At 34.3% G+C, this 16464-nt stretch overlaps 1 protein-coding gene across 7 annotated transcripts in view; it reads left to right on the forward strand.

Annotated features, from left to right (window-relative positions):
• The window catches only part of DIAPH2 (diaphanous related formin 2), a 1054294-nt gene that overhangs the window by 806618 nt on the left and 231212 nt on the right, over positions 1-16464 (forward strand). For all 7 annotated transcript variants that reach the window (XM_030305030.1, XM_030305024.1, XM_032592287.1 and 4 more), the window contains one exon: positions 9064-9199. In XM_030305030.1, coding sequence (XP_030160890.1) covers positions 9064-9199 — 136 coding nt within the window. The remainder of the gene's footprint in view (positions 1-9063; positions 9200-16464) is intronic.

The following is a 16464-nucleotide window of genomic DNA, read 5'->3' on the forward strand; positions in this document are numbered from 1 at the left end:
AAAGTGTGATAGTCATTAGCTAGGATTTAAGCCAGATTTCTCAGTTCCTAAAGGCCATCCTATGTTTATAGGGGTATGCTATTCTTAGAATGTTTGGATTATGGTTCCTGATTTCAGAGGAACAAAATAAATAGGCTTCTTTCTCATTATTTTTATTCTGGGCAGGAATGTTTTGGAAATACTATCAATAAGATGCATGAAAAAATAAAGCCTTAGAATTATATTTATCTAAGAAAGATAGAAATTTACAGTATCTATGTCAGTGATTCTTTAATTTAAATTTTAAGTACTCTATGTTATTTTAGAAAGAGGCAATTAAGAGAAACAGTGTAAAATTCTGAAAGGGTTAGCAGGAAACAGAAAGAAGGAAAAACACAGTTGGTTAAAGCCAAGATAGAATCAGATGCTAGGACAGTTCAAGATAGAAAATGTGGAGAGAATTTCACCTGTTTTGTTGAGTTTTCATTAAAAATAATACCTTAGTGGCTCATGTTTAGTGTATGAAAAGATTTTCAATATAATACATACCAGGTTTCTTTATATTGTTGCCAAATTATTTGATTTAGTATCGTGTGTGGATCCTAACATCCCTGAGGAATAGAGAAATACTCAGCAGTGTGATCACAGTATGCCTCTGGCACCAGAGTTACCAATTTGTTCACCAAGACATTTCTAATGTACATTTTTTAAGGTTATGTGACTCTAGTTTCATACAGCTTTCAATATGGTAATGAATTACAAGCCTTTCCAAGTATATTCACGCAAGTTCCTAGGGTGATACCAAACCTAAAGGAGAAAAGAATAAATTTCTATTTTAATAAATGCCAAGTGATAGTGATATATATGGATTTTTAAATTACCTTAAATGCCAATAATATATTATAGTTAAAAAATCATATCCAGTATGCTTATGAGAGTAAACTATCAAAATATGCTACATTTCTAGTCATAGATCAAACATATGTGGTCATTTGTGTCTTAATGGCCAGATTCTTACTTTTCAAACTTTCAGATGTTTCTATTAATAATAAATGCCACCATGTATGGAGCATTTCTTCTACACCAGGCATTGTCTTCAGTGTTTTATATAAACATTATTTCCCTTAATCTATTTAACACCCAAGTACTCAAAGTAATTTGAGTAGTAGTATCTCCATTCTACAGATATGGAAAACTGTCTGTATTTAGTGGAAACTAAAGCTCAAAGAGATGAAGTAACTAACTTAATCAATGACACATAGCTTTTAGCATAAGTAACGGGAGCTTGGAATTGAAACCAGGTTTATCTCATTCCAAGATCCATTTCCCTTCGTAATTATTCCACTTCTCCATCTCTCAAATATACCTTTAGCTTTCATTCAGATCACAGTGCTTGCAAAGTGCTTTTGCAGTTAGCAGTGGGTTAATAAGCCTTTGAGGACGATAGAAGCAAGAAATGGTTTTGATGGTGGTGGTTTTGTTTTGAAGTATCACAAGATTGGAAGATGCTTGCTTAACATAGGCCTCACATGAATGAAGCAGGCATTTGAGTCTCTTGGAATTTTCTGAACCAGTTTTCATAGATGCTGGAGAGGATGTGGAGAAACCGGAACGGTCTTGCACTCTTGGTGGTAATGCAAACTACTGCAGCCGCTCAGTTTAGATTTATATATATATATTTTTTTCCTTTTTTGGTTTTACTCTATTGTCAAGAAACAGGAAATAAATATATGGAGAATGGTATAGAAATAGTATGATTCAAGTTCATGAACCATATAATGCCTATCAGTAATCTGTATCAACATTTCTTTTCTCAAATATAGTGTAGATTTGAGCTATTTTTATGTTTTTATAATCATTCTACTGTTTTCATTAGATGATCTTAGTCCATGAGAGGATGCTTATGAAAAGTCAACAGTCTTAGAGATAGGATTGCCAGATTTGTCAAATGAAAATACTGGATGCCCAGTTAAATTTGAATTTCACATAAACCATGAATATTTTTTTAATATTAATGTGCCCCAAATAGTACATGACTTTTTAAGTATATTGCACACAATACCCAATGCCCACTTAGGTATGTGTGGGATATACTTATACTAAAAATTATATATGATTCATCTGATATTGAAATTAAAATTTAACGAAGAATCTTATATTTTATCAGGGAACTCTACTTGGAAGACATTGTGGTAGCATAAGTGAACATATGTTGTTCTGCCACTTAAGTAGCTATGTAACCTTGTGCATCTCATTTAAATTACCTGAACCTAAGTTTCATCGCCTGCAAAATAACAAATAATAGTTACATTACAGGTTTTCTATAAAGATTCAAAGTTACTTATTTAAAACACCTGCACATAATAAATTTCCATTAATAAATAGCTGTTACTGGGGCACCTGGATGGCTCAGTTGGTTGAGCATCCGATTTCAGATCAGGTCATGATCTCATGGTTTGTGGGTTTGAGCCCCGCATCGGGCTCTGTGCTGATAGCTCAAAGCCTAGAACCTGCTTTGGATTCTGTGTCTCCCTCTCTCTCTCTGCCCCTTCCCTGGTGGCTCCCTCTCTGTCTCTCTTTCTCTCAAAAATAAATATTAAAAAAAATTTTAAGCAATAGCTCTTATTATCAGAACAAGGAAGTACTACAAAAGCAAGTTACCATTTTTTTCATCTTTATAATAAATGACAGCACTCAGCACCTAAACAACTCTTTAGATTGATAATTGAACAGTACACCCAGATGTTGGTAACTGTTTACCAGATCAGAGATTTGACCAGTAATAAAATACACATAAGCACTAACCTTCCTTCTCTCCCCTACTATTTACCTCCTCTTATGTTACTTACCGAAGATCATACAACTTTTTGTATCAAATTCTGAATATATGTTGCCTTTTCATGTTGTCTTTTTTTCTAAGTTGTAATTTTATTTAAATCCTGCCTTTCTCAAACATCTTTTAAAAATTTTATGAATTTTTATTGAGGTATAATTTACATATAAATTTTATATATAAAATTCACCATTTTGAAGTATACAATTTAGTGTTTTTAGTATATTCACAAGGTTGTTCAACCATCACCACTATCTACTTCAAGACATTTTGATCACCCCCAAAATAAACCCCATACTCATTAGAAGGTACTCCCCATTCTTCCCACCCCCCATCCCCTGGCAACCACTAATCTATTCTCTGTCTCAATGAATTTGCCTATTCTAGACATCACATATAAATGTAATCATTTCATATGCAGCCTTTCGTGTCTGATTTCTTTCACTTAGCAGAATATTTTAAGATTCATCCATATTGCAGCATATATCAGTACTTCATTCTTTTTATGGTTGAATAAATTCCATTGTATGGATATATACTATATTTTGTTTATTTAGCAATTGATAGACATTTGAGTTGTTTCTCCTTATGGGCTGTTAGGAATACTGCTGCTATTATTGTGCAGTCTTTTTTATGAACGTGTGTTTTATTGTCTCTTGGGTATGTATGTAGGAGTAGAATTGCTGGGTCATATTGTAACTCTGTTTAGCATTTTAAGGAACAGCCAGACAATTTTCCAAAAATGATTCACCATTTTACATTCACGTCAGCAATGCAAAGAGTTCTAATTTCTCCACATCCTCACCTGTTATTATCTGTTTTTTTCTTTTTCTTCCTTCTTTAAATTGTAGCCATCCTATTGGCATGCAGTGGTACCTCATTCTGGTTTTTATTATCTGTTCCATGAGGATTAACAATATCTAACATCTTTTCTTAGATGTTATAGATTCATAGATATCTATTGATGATACAGGTATAGATATAGATACATATATCTTTGAAGAAATATTCAAATCTTTTGCCCATTTTTAATTGGGTTGTCTTTTTATTACTGAGTTAGAAGATCTTTTATATATCCTTATCAGATATATGATTTACAAAAATTTTCTCCCATTCTGTGTGTTATTTCTTCACTTTCTTCACAGAGTCCTTTGACGGGTAAAAGGTTTTAGTTTGGATGAAGCCTTATTAATCTATGTTTTTCTTTGGATGCTTATACTTTTGGTGTCATATTCACATTGCCTTTTGTTCCTTAATGCAACAAACATTAAACCAGGAGTAAATAGACATGATTTCTATTCCAAAATTTTCACTTACATAAATGTGTGACCTTAAGCCATTATTTAAACTATTTGGAACTCATTTTCCACGTATTTGAAAAGAAGCTGAGTTCAACAGAGTATGTACTTTGTAATTTTGTATAAATTATTTCTATGAAACCCCCCATGTTAGTAATTCTCCACCTGCCTAACATTTGGCAATCTCTGGAGACATTTTTGGTTGTCACAGCTAGGAAGGTGTGCTACTGGCATCACGTGTCCTGCGAAACATGTTACAATGCACAGGACAGCTCCCACAGCAAAGAATTACACCAGCCAAAAATGACACTAGTGCTGAGATTGAGAAACACTGTTCTAAAATTATGATTCTATCATTCCAACTTAAGTGGTAGTCTTTAATTTTGTCTGTATGAGCCAGATCATTTTGTGTTCTTAGCCTAATACAGGAGGTACTAGCCTGAGGGAGGCAAAAGAAGGGAGGCATATCAATAATTCTTGTAAGTGAGGAGAATTTTTGAAAATGTTTTCAGGGCACCTGGGTGGCTCAGTTGGTTAAGTGTCCAACTTCGGCTCAGGTCATGATCTCGCAGTTTGTGAGTTCGAGCCCCACATTGGGCTCTGTGCTGACAGCTCAGAGCCTGGAGCCTGCTTCCAATTCTGTGTCTCCCCCTCTCTCAGCCCCTCCCCTGCTCATGCTCTGTCTCTCAATAATAAATAAACGTTAAAAAATGTAAAAAAATCAAAAGAAAAAGAAAATGTTTTCAGAACTTGTAAAAAGTATTGTGTCTTTATTATGAAGAAAACAATTGTCAATATAGACACCTCCAGGAAAGGCCTTGTAGATGTATTCTTGTTATTGAGTCTTTTTCTTTAGGGTTTCTGGAACAAAGTAGTTTTGTTAAAATCATATATGCTATGATGTATATCTAATCAATAATAATAGGAGAAAATAAACCAAAATAGCTTGATAGAAGGAACTTGCTGTTTGTATGTCTTTGTATTAGTGACTTCTCTGAATTCAAAAAAAAGTTAAATTATACTAGTTGATCAGTTTATTTCAACTTTCTTCCCATACCACCAACTGGAATATACTAATTCATTTGAGTTCCACAAATAATTTATATCAGACAAACTGGGGCACCTGGGTGGCTCAGTCGGTTAAGCATCCGACTTCGGCTCAGATCATGATCTCATGGTTCATGAGTTCGAACCCTGCATCAGGCTCTCTACTGTCAGTGCGGAGCCTGCTTTGGATTCTCTGTCCTCCCCCACCATGCCCCTGCCCCTTCCCTGCTTGCTCTCTCTCTCTCTCTCTCTCAAAAATAAATGAACATTTTTTAAAAAAATAAATAAAAATTGTAAAATACAATACATCAAACAATAGCTTGAAATATGTCCTCAGAATTTCTAAAGATCTTGGCATGTAATAAGCTGTTAAACTTTCAGGTATTTTCTTCCTGTGATAACATAGCTGATTGTTTCATGCCCTTCACCATTAGATGTAATTGGTACCACCACTACCACAACCACCACCATCATCATAGACCTACTGTTCTATGCACTTTATGAGTATATGCAATTTTTCCTCACAAAAATCCTATGAGGTAGTTTTTTTATTCCTTTTTTGCAGATAAAGGAAAGATGTATAATAAAGTGTTAAAATACTTGCTAAACCATATTTTCATATTTAACCTTTTCTTGTGTATCAAAACTATTTCATATTTCAGCAATGGAAAAAACATATTTATTGTTAAACCTTTGAACATTCATGTCCCTAAATTTCTGCCACTCCAGGTTATGACAATTAAAGCCTAAGTTATTTCCTAACAACCAACACCACAGAAATGCAACATATATTAGGAGAATATTATAAAAAACTGTATGAGAACAAATTGGAAAACCTGGGAGAAATGGATAAATTCCTAGAAACAAATATTAACTACCAACCTGAAACAGGAAGGAATAGAAAACTAGAACATACCAACAACTAGCAAAGAAATTGAATCAGTAATGAAAAAATCTCAACAAATAAAAGTACAGGGCCAGATGGCTTCACATGTAAAGAAGAGTTAATACCTATTCTTTTCAAACTATTCCAAAAACTAGAAAAGGAAGGGAAACATCAAAATTCATTGTATGAGGCCAGCATTGCCCAAATACCAGAACCAGATAAAGGTTCCAGTAAAAGAGAGAGCTACAAGCCAATATCCATGATGAACATGTATGCAGAAATTCTCAATAAAATACTAGCAAACAGAATCCAACAGTACATTAAAAAAAAATCATTCACCATGATCAAGTGGGATTTATTCCTGGGTTGCAAAGGCAGTTCAATATTCTCCAATCAATCAATGTGATATACCATATTAATTAAAGAAAATATAAGAACTATATGATCCTTTCAATAGATATAGAAAAAGCATTTGACAAAGTACAATATCCATTCATGATAAGAACCCTCAATAAATAGGTTTAGAGGGAACATACCTTAACATAGTAAAGGCAATATATGGAAAACTCACAGCTAATATCATCCTCAATGGGGAAAAACTGAGTCAGGAAAGAGACAGGGATGTCTACTCTCACCACTGTTATTTAACATAGTATTGGAAGTCATAACAACAGCAATGAGACAACAAAAAGAAATAAAAGGCATCCAAATCAGCAAAGAAGAAGCAAAACTTTCACTATTTGAAGATGACATAATACTCTATATAGAAAACCTGGAAGACACCAAAAAAACTGCTAGAACCAATAAACTAATTCCAATAAACTAATTCAGGAAAGTTGCAGGATACAAAATCAATCTGCAGATTATCTGTTGCATTTCTATACACCAGTAATGAAGCAACAGAGAAATTAAGAAATCAATACCACTTACAGTTACACCCAAAACAATAAGATACCTTGGAAAAAACCAAGGAGGTGAAAGACCTGTATTCTGAAAACTATAAAACACTGATGAAAGAAATTGAAGATGACACAAAGAAAGGTAAAAACATTCCATGCTCATGGATTGAGAGAACAAATATTGTTAAAATGTCTATACTACCCAAAGCAATCTCCACATTTAATGTAATCCCTATCAAATACTAGCAGCGTTTTTAACAGAGCTAAAACAAACAATCCTAAAATTTGTTTGGAGACACAAAGGACCCTAATAGCCAAAACAACATTGAAGAAGAAAAGCAAACCTGTAGGTATCACAATTCCGGACTTCAAGTTATAAAACAAAACTGTAGTAATCAAAACAGTATGGTACTGGCACAAAAATAGATACATAGGTCAATGGAGCAGAGTAGAAAACCCAGAAATGAACCCACAACTATATGGTCAGTTAATCTTCCATAAAGCAGGAAAAAATATCCAATGGGAAAAAGTCTTTTCAAAGAAAAGTCTCTTTTCTTTGGTTCTAGAAGAAAAATACAGTGTTGGGAAACCTGGACAGCTACATGCAGAAGAATGAAACTGGACCACTTTCTTATACCATACACACAAAAAAATTTTAAATAGAGGAAAGACCTAAATGTGAGACAGGAATCTGTTAAAATTGTAGAGGAAAACAAAGCTAGTAACCTCTTTGACTAACTTCTTTGACATCATCTGTAGCAACTTCTTTCTAAATATGTCTCCTGAGGCAAGGAAAACAAAAACAAAAGTAAACTACGGAGACTTCATCAAAGTAAAAAGCTTCTACACAGTGAAGAAAACAATCAACAAAACTAAAAGGAAACCTGTGGAATGGGAGAAGACATTTGCAAATGACATATCTGATAAAGGGTTAATATCCAAAATATATAAAGAAGTTATAAAGACTCACGCCAAAAACAAATGAATAATCTAGTTACAATATAGGCAGAAGGCATGAATAGGCATTTTCTCAAAGAAGACATACAGATGGCTGACAAACACATGAAGAGATGCTCAGCATCACTCATCAGGGAAATACAAATCTGAACTAGAATGAAGTATCACCTTACACCTGTCAGAATTGCTAAAATGAACAACACAAGAAACTACACGTATTGGTGAGTATGTGGAGAAAGGGGGATCCTCTTACAGTGTTGGTGGGAATGCAAACTGGTGCAGTCACTCTGGAAAACAGTGTAGAGTTTCCTCAAAAAGTTAAAAATAGAACTACCTTAGGATCCAGCAATTGCACTACTAGGTATTTACCCAAAGAATAAAAAAAAATTACTAATTCAAAGGGGTACTTGCAACCTGATGTTTATAGCAGCATTATTGACAGTAGCCAAATTATGTAAACAACCCAAGTGTACATCAATTGATGAATGGATAAAGAAGAGGTGATATGTGTGCGTGTGAGTGTGTGTGTGTGTGTGTGTGTGTGTGTGTGTATGTGATGGAATATTACTTAGCGATGAAAAAGAATAAAATCTTGCCATTTGCAACAAAATGGATGGAGCTAGAGAGTTTTATGCTAAGTGAGATAATTCAGAGAAGGGAAAATACCATGATTTCACTCATATGTGGAATTTAAGAAATGAAACAGATGAACAAAGAGGGAGGGAGAGACAGTGAGGTAAACCAGAAAACAGACTCTTAACTATAGAGAACAAAATGAGGGTTGCTAGAGGGAAGGTGAGATGGGTGAAATAGGTAATGAGGATTAATTGTGCACCTGTTGTGATGGGCACTGTGTGTTGTATGGAAGTGTTGAATCACTATGCTGTACACCTGAAACTAATATTACATTGTATTTTAAGCAAGTAGAATTTAAATTAAAAACTAAAAAAAAATATAAAACCTGAGTTATTTCCAATTATTTTCAAAAAGGGATGTCTTTGAATTATTTGTTTCTCTCAAAAGTATATATATGGACCTTGAAGCTGCTATAATATTTTACCATCTCTGAGCACCCACATGCATGTATGTATATATATAATTTTTAACTTGCACAGTTTCTGTAACATATAAGTAATGGAAGGATTTGTGTTTAACTTTGTATAGGAAGCAGTGAAAGAAAACAACAAGAGAAAAGAAATGGAAGAGAAGACTAGGAGGGCAAAGCTCGCAAAAGAGAAAGCTGAACAAGAAAAGTTAGAACGCCAGAAGAAAAAGAAACAACTCATTGATATAAACAAAGGTATGAAGTACTTTAAAAAATTTTAAATAAAGTAATTTCACTTAATTTTGGATTATAAATTAAATGTTTTGTGTAGAAATTTCACAATATTATTAGTTATTTGTGTCAAATTTCTCTCATGACATTATATTTTTTATCACCATATACTGGGCACTCAGGATTTTTGAGAATCAATGCAAGGTAATATATTGTTGAAATGGTCTCTTTCCCCTCATTTATTTTATCAAATTATATCATATTATGTTCTGGATAATGCAGTGGTGAGGAAAGAAGCGGGTGAGATGAAAAGAGAAAAAGAAGTATGGGGAGATGAGCCCTATGGCTCTGATCTCATTTTGTTGACACGTGTCTGTTGACAACACAGTAATAACAGTTTTCCTTGGGGCTTTGAACATTACAAGTCATAATAGATATTGACAGTACTATTATAAGTTGAAAAAAAATAGACGTCTTAATCAACTGAGAGCCTAAGAACAAAGATACTGTATGTCATAATATAAAGTAAATTGTTTTCTTGGTTAGTAAGATTGACTGTACATTATTGGTGGTTTTTTTTTTTCTTTTTTAGGAAGAGAGGGTAAATAAAGTGATTGGCACCAGGTAGCTACACTCTGAAAAGTTAATAAAAATTAAGAAAAAGCATAGCCTTTGCCACTGAGGGTTAGAGAATTTAAAAGCAAAACAAAATCTGAACAAGATATGAGAACATGATTAATATGGACCACCTATTTCTTAATATAGTGACAGTAAAAATTGCAAGCGCTGTGTAATGTTGACCATGTGCCAAGCACTGTTCTAAGACTTTGACATGTTTTAAGTCAGTTAATCTTCATAACATAAGAAGTAGGTACTGTCATTACCTCATCCAGTTGAGGAAACTGAGGTTCGTAGAAATTAAAGAACTTGCCCAATATCACACAAATGAGAAGTGTATCACCAAGATTAGAATCCAAGTAGTCTGGCTATAGAATCTTTGCAATTATAAATGCCATTGTCAAATAATAATAACTAGCAACAACTACTAACATGTAGCACTATGCACCAGGAACTGTTGCAGGAGTTTTGCGTATACAAACATATCTAATCCTCATAAAACCCTATAGGAAAGGGCTAGTATCTCATTTTTAGATGAGGAAACTGAGGGACAGAGAAGTTAAGTAACTTACCCAAGTTCACAGAGACAGTCAGTAAGAGATAGATAGAATCAAGATCTGAATCTAGGCAGTCTGTGGCCAAATTTATTATTTTTATCATAAGTATTAATTATAATGATTAACCATTACCAATTATTTTGTAGTAATGTCTCTTAATAGCTAATCTTCTGAAATGATGTCTACACCATTAAGTTTATTCTTTATACCTTTAAAATATATCAAATGTTTTAGGAATTTCCAATAGTTTATCTTTTATATCCCAGGAAATAAATATAACAACATTTTAAAAGAAGAAAAAAAGTTAAAAACCAAGGTTAAAAAGAGTAGCATCAACATAATTTAGCAAACAGACTTCATAATTAGGATGAAAAGAATTGATCCTGACTGAAGATACTCAATTAGGAATAGCAATGGGTATTCATAGGAAGTTCTTGCTTAAAAGGTGATGGAGTCAGTAGAATAGGACTAAAAGTTACTCCCTTTTATTCATGGACTAATAGTGAGATAAGAGTATGGAAGAAGGGGCTCCTAGGTGGCTCAGTTGGTTAATCATCTGATTCTTGATTTCTGCTCAGGTCATGATCTCACTGTTCATGAGATAGGATGGAGCCCTGCATTACCATGGAGCCCACTTGGGATTCTCTCCCTCTCTCTCTCTGCCCTTCCCCCGCTCATGCTTTCTCTCTCTCTCTCTCTCTCTCTCTCTCTCTCTCTCTCTCTCAAAAATAAATAAACTTAAAAAAAGGTGTCTTGAAGAAGTAGGGGGCAGATGGTGCATTCCCTTGGCTATGCTAAGGCCTTTACCCTGAAGGCGATGGGAAGCCTATAAGTATTTATAAATGGAAAAAATGATATGCTTGATAGATTTCTTAGATCATTTTGACAAAAGCATAGAAAATGGATTGGAAAGAGAAGGGCCTGTGACAACAGTGGTTATAAAGTTATTATCATAATCCTGACAAGAGATGATGACAGCCTGAATTCAGTGGTAGTAAGGTTAGAGAAGTTACCAATAAGAGGTATATTTGAGTTCTATAGGATGTGGATATATAGAGACAGATTTATTTAAAGGAATTGGTTCATGTGATTATGGAAGCTGGCAAGTCCAAAGCCTGCAGAGTAAGGTGTCAGGATAGACCCAGGGAAGAGCCAGTGTTCCAGTTGAAGTCTAAAGGCAGTTGGCTTGCAGAATTCCTTCTCAGGGGAAGTCAATTTTTTTTAATGTTTATTTATTTTTAGAAGAGAAAGAGAGACAGAGTGCTAGCAGGGGAGGGACAGAGAGAGAGGGAGACACAAAATCAGAAGCAGGCTCCAGGCTCTGAGCTGTCGGCACAGAGCCCAATGTGGGGCTCAAACCCACAAACCTTGATATCACCACCTGGGCTGAAGTCAGATACTTAACTGATTTAGCCACCCAGATGCCCCAGGGGAGGTCAAACTTTTTATCTATTCATGCCTTCAGCTGGTTGGATGAGACCCACCCACATTATGGATAGCAATCAACTTTATTCAAACTCCACATATTTAAATGTTAATCTCATCCCAAAACATCCTCACAGAAACATCCAGAATAGTGTTTGAATAAATATCTGGGCACTGTGGCCCAGCCAAGTTGACCCATAAAATTAACCATTACCAGAGGGGTATTAAATGGTAGAATTGACTGACCCTACTGGTTGATTGGATATGGGAATTGAAGAAAGGAGGCATTAAAGAATGTGATACCCTTCATAAAGAAAAAATTCAGGAATAGAGCAAATTTCATCAGTAAGGTTACAATGATTAGTGTCATTTTGAACATGTTTCATTCTCAGATGTTTTGGAAAGATCGGAAATGTCTAAGTAGCCATTGTATATGTGTGTATGAATCTCAGTAAAGAGGTTTGGACTACACAGACAGGCTTGAAAATCATTGGTTTTAGATGATTAGGGTTAGGGTATATTAGTTTGCTAGGTCTTCTGTAACAAAGTATCACAAACCTGTTGGTTCAGAACAATAGAAATCTATTGTTTCACAGTTCTAGAGGACAAAAGGTGTTATGGGAGGGCTGTGCTCTTTCTGACGATGCTAGGGAGAGATCTGTTCCAGCCTCTCTCTTAGCTTCTGGTAATTCCTTAGTTGTAGCAGCATAACTTTGATCTTGGCATTCTCCCTGTGCATGTCTGTCTCTTCACATGGTGTTCTTTTTATTAGGATACCAGTCATATTAGATTAAGGGTCCAACATACTCCAGTATGACCTCACCCTAATTAATTAGACAGCTCAACCCATAACATGACTTTGAATGAGATCACTAGGGTAAAATACAAATCAGAGGTTCTGAAAGTATTTGGTCTCAGAACCTGTTTACACTTTTAAAATGTAACTTACTGTGGACCCCAAATACTTTTTGCTTATTCAGTAATATATATTGACATTTATCATGCTAGAATTAAAATAGACATAATAAATAAAATTATATAAGATAAATCATTTTAAAATTATTTATTTACTAACTCTATTAAAATAACAAAGTAAACCTATTACATGCTAAATAACGTTTTTCACAAAAAGTAGCTTCATGTTGTAACCCCCATGTCCCCCAAATATTAGTAAGAAGAGAAAATTAATATTGTAAATTTCTTCAAAGGCTGGCTTAATAAAAGACAGCTTGATTTTCATACCTGCTTTTACATTCAATCTAATACAGTATCATTTGTCATGTAACTTCTGGAAAACACTATACACTCAGGAAAGAATGAGAGAGAAATAGGCAAAGAAGTATCACTATTCTTATGAAGATAGTTTTTACCTTGCATATTTTATGTGATGTCAGAGGCCCCCACAAGTCCCTAGAACATACTTTGAAAATCTCTGGGGTGAGTAATGAAAGAGCAAGCAGTCAAGACAGAGTCTGTTGAGCTTTGTGGCAAGAAAATAATCTTGCCCCCATACCATATTGCGCCCTTCCCCATCCCTGAGTATTTATCAACCTTTCACTTTTTCCCTAAAAATATACCTGTAATAGAAAGAAAAAAGAAATAAAGGACCTATTTTTATTATGTTTCTGGTATATATTTTCATTTCCCAAGATTTGGTCAATTATCTCTTCAAATATCATTGAGGCCATAGTATAAAGATCCAAATAAGTTTTTATGCAGTTGCTTAGCTGAGTTATCTGAATATGAAAAACATACTTTAATATAGGATTTATCTTTTGTGTATTGTTACCATATCTGTATTTTGAGATCCAAGAATAAACTTTACCATTAGTTTCTTGATTGATGGTCTATATGTTGTAAATACTTTATTATTATTAACAATAATTATTATTTTATACTTAAGAGTATATGTGTGTTAGTACTTGTACATATGTTTCAAAAAATGATTCTTCCATTGGACAGCATAGCCTTAAGAAGATGAGAAGAAAGAATAAGAACAGAGTTGGGGAGTTGGTGGTCAAGATGGAACTCAGTGTCACTGAGTTTCTCAGACAGTATCTTATAAAAGATGCTAATATTAACTAGGTGGAAGTCAGTTGCAGACACTTAGAGGGTCTGGGAGGAAGCATGGTCAAGCTACATAAAATATTAATCCATGGGTGGCATGAGAATGAGTTGCAATCAGAACATGATTTAGAGAACTTTAAATGTGTCTAATAAGAACAGTGTTATCCACTTTCCAGTGAAAGAATTATATTCTTCCTTTCTACTGAAAGATGATGTAGAACATTTGGTTGTCATTGTGAGATATGTATTATATAGAGCGTAGAGGTATTTTGTTGCATATGTGATTAGAGATATTTACCATTAAAACCAGAGGACCTTACCTATAACAATAGTAGTCAAATAGAGTCCCTTGGGTAAATAAGTCAGTTGAAAATTAACAATTTTAAAAACACATAAAATCTTTCTATAAAGTTTCTATTTCATATCAACTTAGCTAAATCGCAGATCCCTCCCTTTTAGAAAATATCCTATATAGCTAATAAGTAACAGTAGTAAGATATATTTATGTGACATGAAAAATTATATATGTTCATCAAAAAGAAGTATTTTAGAATTTAATTATTCAGAAGAATAAGAGGATAAAGGAAGCACAAAAGATTATTTATGTAATGTAGATGTGATCAGCTGAGCTCAGAATTAAGTGAAGATATCATAGAAACCAAGCAGAGAAGTATATCTTTCATGTTAAATCCATAAAAAAATCCGTTTGAAACCTCCATTTTGAGAAAAATGAAGATCAGAAGGCAAAGGCCATGATAAGAATCAGTATTTTTTTAATTGTAAAGGAGAAAAATGCAAGGTTATATGTTAAAGAGCATCATTTTGTAAACATTAAATTAAAATGAAAAACTAAAAACTTATTTAAGTCTGTACATTTAAAAGAGCTAGAAGATCAGTCCTGGCTCTGCCACCTTCTAGCTTTATGACCTTGTTCTTTTCCTTTACCTCTTCATGCCTCAGTTACCTCATCTGTAAATGTAGGATAATGACATTTACCTCCTATAATTTTAGTTAAAATTAACTGAGATCAGTAAGTACAGCACATACCACAGAGCCTAGAATATACTTGTTGCTGCAGCTAACAGTCATTTTGTGCTCATTGCAGAATCTGAAAAAAATTCAAGATGTAGTCCCTCTGCATCCTTAAGTATTTTGTCGGAGAATTTTATAATTTTGTCAGAGAAATGTATAGCAGAGGAAAATCTGTTTTCCCACTCCCCATCTGAGGTTGTTTGAGTGGGGACCTGTAAACTAGACTGACTAAAAACAGATTAACAAAAGAAAAACAGATTTATTAATGTGGCATACATGTGGGAGCACTCAGTGATGTACAATTCAAATGAGTGGTTAAAACTTGGGCTTTTATAGCATCTTAACAAAATAATACTGAATTTGTAGAAATTTTTAGGTAAGACAAAGGAAAAGGACTTTGAGTTTCTAGGGCAGCAAATGGTAAGAAGGTAAATATATGGGGGAACTAATAGAAGATAAGGGCTAGTTAGCAAAGGTTTTATGTAGGTTCTTTTGGTGCTATTTCTGGACTGATAAGGTTTATTTAGAGTTAACTCTGGTGGTTAACTTTTATGTTCTTCCTTGCAAAGAAGGGAAGATGGACACTTCACAAATTGATGTCCTGATTTCAGGCAAGTAGGGGCAAAACAGAGAGTTTTTCTTATATTTTTTTTCTCAATTGTCTTCAGCTAAAAAGAATCCTTATGCCAAAGTGGCATATTCTGAGGTGGCATATTCTGCTACCGTTCAGATAAAATAAAGCTGAAGGAGCACATAGTATAATAATATATAATAGAGATTATTTAGAACTATCTAAAAGGGGAAGTCAATGAAGTCTAGGGAAATGGTATAAGGTTTTGCAGAAAAGGCTAAGTATAGTCTTAATGTATCAGTTGAACTAGGTGATGAAGGCCGGGTAATACCTGACTGAGCGGCAGCAAAACTATCTAGTAAATGGGAATAACGTCAGCAGTAATGCTTGTAAGCAAATAAGGCAGCAGGTCTTATGTACAATATGTTCAATAGCCCACAAGAAATTAAGAGGGTATGTCCTAAATTCAAGTCCCAGATCCACAACTGACTAGCCATATAATCTCTGATGAAGTAGTTTATCACTCTGTGCCTTAATTTCCTCATCTATAAAATGGAATAATAGTATCTCCCTTGTTATTATGAGGGCTAAGTCAGGGAACCCACATAGATTGGTGTTACTTCTACTCTAGTCTATCAATTATATGTTAATGTCTTTGGTCTCTGATAAATAGTTCCATGTTCAGTAAACATCTTCTGACCTTGCCACTGTCCTCATTGTTGTCATTGGCAGAGAAGGGTTTGAATTGGAAAGGTGGGAAGACTATTGGAAAGAGTGTGAAGAGCTTTCCAAGTCAGGCAGGGGAGTTGCGGTGTGATGTGGTAGGAGAGCCAAGGTGATTATAAAAATTTGTTCAGGGATTACTGAGGTGAAGTGAGCCAGAAGCACAAGAGAGAAGAGGTGAATACAAGGTGGAGGCAGCTAGAAAAGAACAGAGAAAAGTGAAAAAAAAAAAAAGAGTTAGCTCATATCTGTTTCTGTCTTCAAAGAAGGAGTTTAAACCAGGGGTAGTTTAGGAA

Source organism: Lynx canadensis, chromosome X (genome assembly GCF_007474595.2).
Source record: "Lynx canadensis isolate LIC74 chromosome X, mLynCan4.pri.v2, whole genome shotgun sequence".
NCBI classification, from domain to species: domain Eukaryota; kingdom Metazoa; phylum Chordata; class Mammalia; order Carnivora; family Felidae; genus Lynx; species Lynx canadensis.